This window comes from Octodon degus, unplaced genomic scaffold (assembly GCF_000260255.1).
Source record: "Octodon degus isolate 3935 unplaced genomic scaffold, OctDeg1.0 scaffold00008, whole genome shotgun sequence".
Taxonomy (NCBI): Eukaryota; Metazoa; Chordata; class Mammalia; order Rodentia; family Octodontidae; genus Octodon; species Octodon degus.
Window position 1 is genome coordinate 28,830,348 of NW_004524584.1, and position 11,679 is coordinate 28,842,026.

General features: G+C 46.5%; 1 protein-coding gene across 1 annotated transcript in view; it reads right to left on the reverse strand.

Annotated features, from left to right (window-relative positions):
* Ctnnd2 (catenin delta 2) overlaps positions 1-11,679 on the reverse strand; it is a 927,345-nt gene that overhangs the window by 367,114 nt on the left and 548,552 nt on the right. The window contains exon 10 of the mRNA XM_004625202.3: positions 6,824-7,018. Coding sequence (XP_004625259.2) covers positions 6,824-7,018 — 195 coding nt within the window. The remainder of the gene's footprint in view (positions 1-6,823; positions 7,019-11,679) is intronic.

The following is an 11,679-nucleotide window of genomic DNA, read 5'->3' on the forward strand; positions in this document are numbered from 1 at the left end:
AAAAAAAAAAATCACATGCAGTTACAAACTGCCTATGATAATTGTGATTCTTATGGATCCCTAAGATGTATAAATAAATGTATTTTTTTCTGCATTTGTCATGTACTCATCCATGGTAACTCACGCCATTCTCCTGGCGGTAGAGGTGTCCACACATGACTCGTAGGGATTGAAGCCCTGGGGCCCATACCGTGTTTGCTGCTTTTACTGGGGGAGGAGGCAGTGAGGATGTCCACAGAGGGCCATGCCCACGCCACTGGGTCTCAAGTCCCTGTGACACAATGTGGGTACGTATACTGCTGATGTCTTTGAAAGAAAAAGATGTAAATTCCCATCCCATTTCCATGATTTTCTCTTTGCTGTATTCAAAAATAATTTGAAAATACAATACAAATTAACCAGAAAAACACCAAAGGATTAATAGACGTAGGATCCTTTCCATATTCAGTAATCGCTATCTTTTTTAATCTTCTATTTATTTACGTATCTGTTACATGGTCTTGCTATGTAGCTTGGACTCGTAGAGATCCTCCTGTCTCAGCCTCCCCAGTGCTGGGATTACAGGCGTGTGCCACCATGCCTAGGTTCAAGGCCAGCACGGCGTGTGTACAGGGGACTGAACCCCAGCCCTTGCACTCACCAGGCAGGCACTTAGACCACCGAGCTAACCGCCCAGCCCCGGCTTTTGTTTTATGAACACCAAAGCTATGCACACTGCAGCAGGCGCGCGGTCTTTGGAATGTGGTATCAAAAGCGAAATACCAACAGTGAATGCACAAAATGAAAAGCAAAAACATCAACACGTTTCGTCCTATATACATACACTTCTCTCCATATTTGCATGCATCTTTAATGGTGCGTGCTTTGATTTCTGCTAGTTTTTCCTGAGTGTGATGGTGGTTACTCTGGATGATGGCAGAGCTGTGCTCGTTCAGTATCTGAGCACACTGCCTGCTTCGAATGGATGCCTCCATTTCCTAGAAACAAGGAGGAGGTAACAGGTGTAACATTCATGCCCTGACTCCCACTGTGCCAGCCCAGGCGGTGAGCTCGCATATACGATCTCCTCTAACGCTCACAGCCATCTCTGTGCCCGCTCAAATTCCTCGTACATCCTCCTCCCTGTTCTCCAGATGAGCAGGTCAAGGACCCAGTGATCAGGCAGGAGGGAAAGGCGCTTACCTCCTGCAGGGTGCACCTGTGATGTGGCTCTGACCTACAGCTGGGCCCTGCACAGGGCACTAGGTCCAGCCAATACGGCCCACACACTTTGAAATGCAGTATGTCCGGCAGAAGAGCAAAGTCTGAAACTTAACATGAGATGCGGTAGCTTTTTAAATCTCATCACCTCGATAATCTACTCTGATTTAGTGTCCCTCAGCATCTGTATTGCCATTTTCATTGGCTTCTTCCTTGGAGAGGAAAGAAACAGGGTGGGCTTCAACTGCAAACAGAACGGACTCAGAAGGAGGTCGCTGGATGGAATTTTCCACAAAGTGGAAATGGGTGGTTGGTGGGGAATGTTAGTGTACACAGGGTGGGCTGCCTAGGGCAGGGTGAGAGGGCTGAGCAAACCTGCCCAGGAGGATGGAGAGGGAGGGAACGAGGGCAGGCGCCCCACTAACTCAGGTCATTTTCCCTGCTGCCCATCTCTAAATGGAATGAAGTGCTTGTGGAGGCTCCCAGGAGGTGGCCTGTGAGGAGCCAGAGCTGGATGCGTAAAGCAGTTGCTAAAGAATAGAATGAGCCTTGGAAAATACTGACTCCTCTTTTTTAAGCTCAAAGTTCTTCTCTATCACGTATCTAACAGTATGTGGTTGTGGTGTAAAAGGCCTTTTCTATTCCTTATGAATCCAAATGTTCAACTGTTGAAAAAAAGGAGCTCCCCGGGCTGTGGAGAAAGCTTAGTGGCTTAAGCGCCTGCAAGGACCCAGGTTCAATCCCTGGTACCACATGAGAAAGGAGCCCCGGAGGAAACTCTAAGAACACTTAAGCAGCTTAACCAGCTGAGGCTCTGAGAGTCAGAGACATGGCCTGGGGTCTCACGGACTGCGGACTACGGGTACCAGGAGACCTTTCATTCAGGAAGTAAGCATTTCCACTTCCAGTGAAATCCATGCGGTGATGATCTTGACCTATTTATTTTTCTACAAGCTTAAAACTTCCCCAAACTAGAGCAGCAAAATAAATAAGTGACAGAGACTTTTAGGTATTTTTACTGATGGGAAATGTCTAGGTGGGGTCTGAGAGCAAATAGGCTGCTTTGCAATTACGGCTTCAGGGTGGTAAACCTTCTGGTGACATCTGTAGTTCTCTCGACATTCCAGCCTAGCATCCCATTAAGCCCTGCCCGGTGTGTCACTGACATCGCATCCTTGGCTCTTCTTCTTTTTGCTATTGCTGTGTTTGCTGATGTGACTGAAAGCATCGGGTGGTGTATCTTTCAGGGCAGTGGGCTGTGTCCCTCAGAACAAAGCTGACTGTATCGCTTGCCATGACGTATGCTCTCTGGCATCAATCAACCTTGGCCTCATTATTCCTTTATACGACAACATGAGTTGCTATATTTTAACTTAGTAGTGAAGTGTTCTATTAGCAAACATTATAGACCCTCCACTGTAACTAGACACTGGATTCACACCACTTAAAGTGACCTGATATAGGTACATACCTGCATTCCTTTTTGGTTTTCAGGTGATATTTATAATTAGGCTCAATTAAAATGTATGATTGGATGATAATGTGTCCCTGATTGTGGACTGAAAAAGGTGGCTAAGAAGTTATGGAGGACCTCGGTGGACCTGCTCTAATGATAAGTACTCAGTGTTAGAGCTGGCTACCAACATTTAATTGATAATAAACTGTTCGTAATCCACACTTTTATTGGATCCAATTGTGGCTTTAATCGAAAGTATACTGACTATTACTTACATATTACAGAACAATACATTTTATGCCTATGAAGGTCCTGTGTAATCACTTTCCAACTGCGTTAAGTGTTGGGGATTCTTGCAGCGAATAAGGGTTTTAAACAAATCCTTTCTCCACGTGTGCAAATGGTTTTACGCGTTCTCTTCCTTTGCAGTACTTGTCAATCTCCTGCAGCTCCTCGGTGGGTCTTCTCACAGCCCGCTGCCACGGCTCTGCCTATCATCCACTAACCCTCGCACGGCAGAACCTGCTCTCTCCACGTCCCATTTACCCAGAAGGAGTCTCTGCCACTACAGTACCGCAGCAGACCCGGGCCACCGTCCTGGGCTTAGAAAGCCGTGCTGAAGGGCTGTCGGAGGTCAGTGTGTGTGCTGACCCAGTGCCTTCCAAGTAGACAGCCGTGCATTCTTTGGAGTTGGGAATGGCAGTGCTGGAATTTTGTTTCTGCTCGGTGGGCCTTTCCCCAGGCCCTTCACACATGCCCTGCCAGTCTGCACTCCTGACTGCGGGCTGCAGATCTGACAGCATCATCCCAGATGCAATGTGGGTCTCCCCTGAGCAGACACATTCTGCCTCCTAATGCTTCATGGCACAGGCAGTTAGTGCCCAGGGACCAGGGAGAAGGTCCTGGAAAAGTACCTCAGACATTTCCACCAGGGCTTCCCATCCATGGACGTGGCCCCTTCCTCTGCCAGCTCCTGCCTCCTGTTCTGCCTTGTGATAAAGTAGTGAGTGGTTTACACACTGGTGTTTGGTACTCCCTGCAAGCTTGGAGGAGCAGGAACAACTGGTGGCTCACTAAGTGGCCCTTTCCCCTTTGCTGCCAGATCTCTGGGGCCACTGTGCTGGCTTGTCTGCCACTTGCTGTCCTTGGGCATGGGTTGGGGCTTTACCTTGTATGTCCCTACCACAAGACATTTAGGGCCCACAGGGCTGGGAGGACTGCCACACCACTAGAACCTTCCTGCTGGCCTCAGTGGAGGAACTGGGCTGCAGTCCTGTGTAGCAGAGGCAGGGCTTGGGGTGGTCTGGGATTGACAGTAAGGGAATCAGGTCTGCAGTGGGGACAGAAGACACCTTCTGTCTGACATGGTCTGCATCCTATAACATGGCCTTAGTGGATCTGCACCTGCTCCACTCCACACAGTTCTACGGTGTTCTCGTGTGAAGCGATTCTAGCCTGGATGTCTACCACCCCCAAACCTGCAGCAGGAGAGAGGAGGAGCCAGACAGGATCTTCTAGCAGGTATCTAAATACTTCTACATGTGTGTTGGTGAAGTCTCTAGCATGCTCAGATAGCTTATGGCTCAATAAATCAGACAGGACCTTCCTGAATGCCTAAAGGTAGATTGGGGGCTTCATTTGAATTGGTGTCTGAGGTTTAAACTAGTCTCCATAAGAAAATAACAGGCAAGTGGGTTTAGGTAGAGCAGAAGAAAGACAGAAGGGAGGTTAAGAAGAGGGATAGAAGGTGCAGGCAGGAAGGGAAGCTAGTTGAGACACCTTTAGGTGGTGAAGAGTGGGGACTTCAGTGAGCTCCTCAATGTCTGAAGATGTTTCCCAGCCTCCTCTGCATGGCTGTCTCCCTGCAGCCTGCCATGTGTGAACAGGCTCCTGCTCAGATTGGCCTCCATGGCTTTGGGCTATAGGAGGCCCAGGATGGAGAGCAGCATGGGACAGGGTGGCAGAGAGAGTCATCAGGGAGCAGACCGTGACACTCAGAAGGAGCTGGCAGAGCTCAGCTGCAGCACTGAACTATCCAGGACAGAAGAGCCACAAGTGCTCCTGTCCACTCGCTGCTGTCCCCTGTAAGCAGAGGCAGGAACCTCCCGAGGCCTGGGGCAGGGCAGCTAGATCCTCCATCCTGTACAGGTACAAAGTCGACCTGCTTGTTTCCCAGCAAACTGTTCCTGCACAGGGTCGGGGAAACATGCAGACTGCCGCAGCCAGGCGGCCTCTGCCTCAGCTCTCTGCTGCACTGCCCGAGCAGCCAGCAGGGGCACAGAGGGTGCCGGTGGCTGCATGTCAGCATCTCGTTGATGACCCTGGAATTTGCATTGCATGTCACTCTTCCTATCACAAAGCATTATTCATTGTCTGATCTTTTCACCAACCATGTCAACATGTAAAAATCATTTTCAGCTGTTACGTGTCTACATCGCCTGATGAGGTAGAGCTAGATTTGGCCCCTGGTTGCTGTTCACCTGACCCCACATTTAGAGCAAACGTCACAGTTGTGCCTGTCTTTGTTAGACTGTGAACGTCTTCCACTATTTTTAAAGTGTTGTACATGAATTAGGCTCTTTGTTATTGTAGCCAATGTTTCATTAAATCAGCAGAAGTTTATTAACAAGAGATAATTCCAAGAGCATATGAATATGCAACAGAGAATCAACGAACCTCCTTGTCGGTTTCTATTCAAATTAGGTATTGAATGTCACTGAGGTTGTCACCTCTTTTTTTAAGAAGGGATGCATGAAGGTATGATTACCTTAATTGACTGTACGCAAAAGCTCAGTGTTCAACTAACTCAGCTCCAGATAGAAGTGGATCTGGTAGGCTGAGGGTGAGAGAAATCTGAAAGATGAATAAATGGGCATGCCCTTTGGTCTACACCGAGATACATGTTGTTAACCCTGGATGGCATTTATGATGTCAAATATCAAGTAACAAGTGTTTTATGCCTTCCTTTTTATGATACAGTGAAATCGAGAAATTTAAATACCAATAATCAACCATAAAAGTAGCTTAGGATGCTTGGATTTCAAAACATGTAATTTAGCATCACAAAGTAGTTTAACACAATTGCTACACTGTACTTAGTGGTCCCTAGAAGTTAAAATACCAGGGGCCTGCAGAGCGCTGAGCTCCAAGCTTGGGGACAGAGAGCTAGCCACCCCATGCCTTGGCTCTGCCTGCTGCCACATGCACTGGTGGGAAAGGAGAGAGCTACACATCAGTCAGCAAAGCCACCGCTGCTGTCCCCTTAGCAGGGCAAGGCTTTACAGCAAGTGAAAGGACTAACATATTTTAACTGCATTGATTTTACTGTTAAGGTAGGTATCTCAAGGCACATAATTGTAACATTAGACCAGTCACTTTGCAAATGGCTACACATCCTGCAAAACACTTGTCTGTCTTCATGGACCGTATAGCTTTGTAGAATTAAAAATATAGGGCCAGGCAGATGACTCAGTGGACTAAAGTGCCTGCTTAGGCAGAGCTCAGTGGCCTGGGTTTGATCCCCAGCGTGCCGTGCCAGCCCCACTCCCAGAGTACCCTGAGACAGCGACTGAGACTGGGTGTGGTGGTGCATGCCTGTAATCCCAGCACTGGGGAGGCTGAAAACAGGAGAATCACTATGAGTCTGAGCTGTGTAGTGAGATCCTCCAGGAGAGTCATGCAGTTGATTGAATCATATATAATCACCAGCTTTGACCCTTAAACAACAATTTCACATGATTCATTCTTTTAGGGTATATGAATCAAATTGTACATATGTCACACTTTCACTAAATATGTTCCCCCAGGCTTGCCAAATAGGTGGACTCACTTTTACCATGATCTGGCATTTGCATTTTTATGTCCTGTATAATGGGTGTGTTTTCTTGGAACACTTATACTCATTAAATAAAGTAATAAGGATTCATGCAACATTAGGATTACATATTATAATTTTTCCTGTTTGATAAAATAAGCTGACAGCCCCCACTTTGCTTCCATCCTGTAGGGTCTGCCCAGTCACGCAAGTGCAGAGCAGTCATACTGTGTCTCCACTGTCACCATCACTGAGGGTGGAAGCAGGCTACAGCGATGGTGGGATGAGTGGCTTCACACCCCCCCCAGGAGACCACCCCTGTGCACACACCCAAGTGGGGTCCCCATACACACCTGTGCTCGTGCGGTAGGTGCCGGTGTGTGTGGGCGGCAGAGGGTCCCCTTGGCTCTGGCTGAGACTCCTCATAGGGGGCTTCTGATAGACACGGTCTTCGTAGATGGGGTCTATGTGGTGCTCAGGGGACTGCAGGGCCCGCAGTTCAGGGCCCAGATGTCCATGCTGGCTGCTGTACGAGGCTCGGGACCCAGCTGAAAGGAATTGACAGGGTGCAGAAAGGCTCAGCTGACATTCACACCATAGTTTACCCCCAAATATTTGCATTTTTGAGGAGGTCAGAATGACTGAAATCTGCACAAAACCAGAAATGGCAGTGATCCGTGAAGCTGATCAGCTTATTGGTGTCACCCGGCTGCCTTGCCTTGCTCCCAAAGTTGATGTCCCTGTGAGGGGGGCAGTCCCTGAGATGAGGCCACACTGGGCAACAGCAGAGAAACGCTGCTTTTCTCAAGGGCTGGCAGACATAACTGGGCTCTTCATGGAAGGAGTCAGACACACGGTCAGTCTGATGAACCCCTATCACTTCCCAGCCCTTTCGCTGCGCATTATACTGCTGAAGTTACTTTAAAGGCTGAGTCAATGAAGGCGCCACAGTACACAAGCCACCCTGATGCTGTTCCTCAGAAGTGGCCCAGATTCTGTCTCTATCAGTACTTTTTTCTGCGATAATCAAATCGTGAGCCCAAATGCTTGGATTTAACAGCGGCTCAAATCCCTGAGAGAAGTAGATGTTAAAGCAACAAGACTTATGAGCCGCGATCTGCTCCACTCTGCCTCTCCAAACAGGAGCATTTGCATGCAGGGGCCCTCTTCTGAAAGATCCCCAGGGTCACGCTAACTCTATAGACTAATCAGCTAGCTCTTCGTAACGTTTGCAAACTTTTCCTTGTGACATCTCATGCGTAGCATGGGGGAAAGTGTGGCTTTGAAGCACATGGCAGACTGGGGAGCATGAACAGATTTCTTAAAGCAGCCTCCATGCTTCAAGAAAGTGGCTCCTCTGAGGACTAGAGGCTGAGCCCACAGGCAGTAAGGAAGACACTGGCTAACAGCCAATACTGAGAAGAGAAATGGAGGGGACTGCGGCATGGGACAGACGTGGGGCAGCAACGAAAAGCACCGTCCATGGACAGCAGAGAACACGTGCAAGCACCAAGGAGACCACAGTTGGCTGCATAGATGATCCTTCCATGAAATCCCCCAAAGCAACCCCCGTGAGACCCATTGGGACGTAAATGCTAACTACCTCTAAGAGCTTAGATTCCGAGCTCTCCAAGCCAGCCTCAAGATCCCAGGTGCTGGAATTCTTTGACCTTGCTGGATCTGCGACAGCTCCACGTCTATTCTGCTTATTCAGGGCCTTGATTAGAGGCCACTGGGAAACTAAAGTCTTTATTAAATGCTCGATGATATGGCTTCTTCTTCTTGAATGTATCACCAGGCAATGTGAATATTTACGGTGTGTTTCAGGAAAAAGCATGAAAAAGTTTTCAGATCTCTGACAAATAATGTTTACCTGTGCATTTAGCACAGGCTGCATTAAATTCTAATAAACAGAAAACACTTCTGAATGGCGGTGGTCATGCTGAGAACTCTGAATGCTGTATTAATAAAAGTGTCAAATGTATTGAGAAAGAAAAGAGCAGGGTGGGCGAGTTCCTTACCTTTCTCTTTGCTAGTAATTAAATAATTTCTGATTTAGATAGTGTTGAGATGAATGATAGATGGGAAATAACTGTTTTGCATAATTAGGCTTCTTGTATCTGATTTATCAAAGGCCAACACCACCCTGAATATTATGTCATGCTTCAATTTTCTAGGAATATATTTACATAAAATATACTTTGAGTTCCTGTTGTCTATTCTTCCCCCTAAGGGATCTGATAACATTTGAAGGATTCAAAAAGTGTAAAAAAAGGGATCTGGAATTAGATAAAGTGCTCCGTGGTCAACCATCCCCGGTAGACACAGAATGGTAATTTTATATTGCTGGTTCATTCTGACTCAAAAACTCTCAATGACGAGCAACAAGAAGAGCTGCTCAACTTTAATGCTATGATATCAGGGTGTCTGTGAAAATCTTCTAGTTACATGCATGTCTTGGGCCTTAGGACATTTTTATTAGTGCTATTAAGCAAATTAATAACCATGGGTCCTAGGAAAGGAACAAACACGGTAAGGTAAGGTCTAGGTCTGTGGAGATCGTTTCTAATCTGCTGATATTAATAAGAGAATTGCATGATTATAAAATTCTATGAAATTCTATTAACTATTTGAAGAACATACTGTATATTTTTCTCCCAGTATCCTGCTGCTGGCAAAACTATAAGCTCATAGTGTTTCTGTGGGAAAATACTCGTGCAAAATACAGCTGCCTATTATTTCAGCATTTTGCGGAGCACGGAGCAAGCCCAGGCATTTTAGAAGTGGTCTGAACGTATGCTTCATTCTATCCATTGTGAGCAGGTTTCAGTATTTTGTGGGTGGGCACAGTTTCTGGTGAGAGATGTAGAAAAGACTGAAACACAGCAGAAAGACCCAGGAGTCAAAGGCCAAAAGTGCCCCTGCTAAGTGCATGTCGTGTATTGCCCTTGCTCAAGAAAGACTGTGTCTTCAGACCTCTACTAACAAGGTTCATTTTGTCTCGGACCAATTCAAGCAAAAGTTTCTCACAAGCCACTTCTGGGAATATGTACCCAAATTTCTCTAGATGCTGTATGTATTTGCTGATTCAAAGAAAATGTACTTTTCTTTAGCAGGAATGCTCTTTCATCATTGTGGTTACGTCACAGTCCTAATCACTGTGTTGAACTCAAAACACCATTCATAACCACGGACATCCTGGTCAGGAACTGGAACAATGCTATTGTACTAAGAAGAATGCCAAGGAAACTTTGACTCGATCCCAAGTGTCACAGATGTCAAGGCCAAGTGTCCTTGCTGATGATGTTGGTGGGGCACAATGCTGGGAACTCCAACTGGACCAAGCTGAGGCTCAGAACTGCAGAACGGCACAGTGCAGCCAAAATACAAATGGAGCGAAGGGAAGGCACAAGCCGCCATACTGAAAACTCCTTCACTGCAGATATGCCTGCTGCAAGCAGCTTCTGAAACTATCTCGGTGTTAATATTTCAATCTTATCATTGTTTTTTCTTTGCTCTTTGTATTTCTCCTCAGCACATCTCAAAATAGGGGATTAGCGAATACAGGCACTCGCAATTTTCATGTGCAATTTGTCTCTGAAAATGGGTTTGAAGACTCATGACAGAAACACTCAGCTTATAGGATACACACAGTTTCCAGTGCAAGAGGGCAGAGCAGGTAAGAACGCCCCAGACCGGCTCTGTGCCCACAGGGGGGCGGAGCTTCAAGCTGGCCTAAGACTGGGTCTGAGGCAGGTTCCGAAGACCTGGGACCTCAGACCAACTCTTCCCTGCTGCTGATCTGAAGGAATGCTGACACTGGCGACATGTGACTACTGCCCACTGGACAGAGGTGTGAGTGTGCTGGAGAGAGGACAGGCTTCAGTCCTGTGGCAGAGCAGGAGTCAGCCACTGGACCACCTCAAGGAACTGGGGACTCTGGGCAACAGGAGTAGCAGGAGACCACAGACATCCCCCACTTCTGTGTTGGTGCTATTGCTACAGTGGAGGAAGCAAGAAGCATCTAATGTTATCACCCTCAACTTATACTTTCTTGTTTTATTCAACAATATCATTGATATGAGTGACTTCTACATAGAAGCCTGGCATTAGGCTGATGATCAAATTCTGCAAGTGAAAGGTGGCTTCAGGTGTGAGCGCATGATGCTCAAACTCTGAAGAAAACACAAATAGATTGTGTGATACTTCATGATTTCACTGCTGTTTTTGTACCAGTCTGCCCAAAGAACGTGTAGTAAGACGACATGAATTATGTCCCAGAAGTGTCTCCCATCAGCTGGCTGAATTAAGACACATAGATAAAACTCTTTGATTCCTAGTTTTTTTAAGAGTTAAAAAGCTGATATGATAATGTGCCTCTGGACAACCTGGGGTTTTTGGAGAACTGAAGCAGGAGAGAACATATGTAAAAACACTTCGTAATTAAGGCAGTGTGAAAGCAAGCATTCTCAGGTCACTGGATTTTACAGTCGAGAAACGTCATCTTGTGCACACAGTTTTGACTTAAAAATAACCAAACACTTGCTATAAACTATTCAAATTTCCAAAGCAATGTGGAGATTTCAATTTGGAACCTTGTAGACAAGGATTTTTCTGATTATTTTGTGGCTTTTGCTTGCACAATGTACATCTCACATTTCTTTAGGAAGAATATATGCTGCTTTCAGTGATGAAGGGAACCCAAAAGGAAATATTGAAATGAGTGTGAAAATGAGGAACCTGGCTCAGAAGGAGAGAGAGCGTGAATTCAACTTTCATGCTGAAGATAACAAACACTGCCTCAGTAAGGATCTAGCACCAGGTGCTCGGGACACTTGAGCTGAGAGTGGTGAAGAGGCCAAAAGGCCAGACGGACGCTTCTGTCCAGCCTGTCAATCTTCTGCAACACATTTCCAAGGGCTCAGAGATTCTACCAAGCTGAGCTGGATTCGTTAGACCAGTAAAATGTAACCTTTATTATTTTTAGAATGACTTCAACCAAATTTCTCCATGTTAGATTGTTCATGCGTGCTGATAAGGCCGTACTGAAGTGCTCATCCAGTCGTCATTCAGTCAACACATTCTCTGAACGCCTGGCCAACCTCTAGGGACTGAGGACACCGTGTGCTCAAGATGGACAGAGATCACGGCTCAGACAACAAGTGAGTCCCTACATTCAAGCAGATGGAGATGAGGGTGATAAAAAATA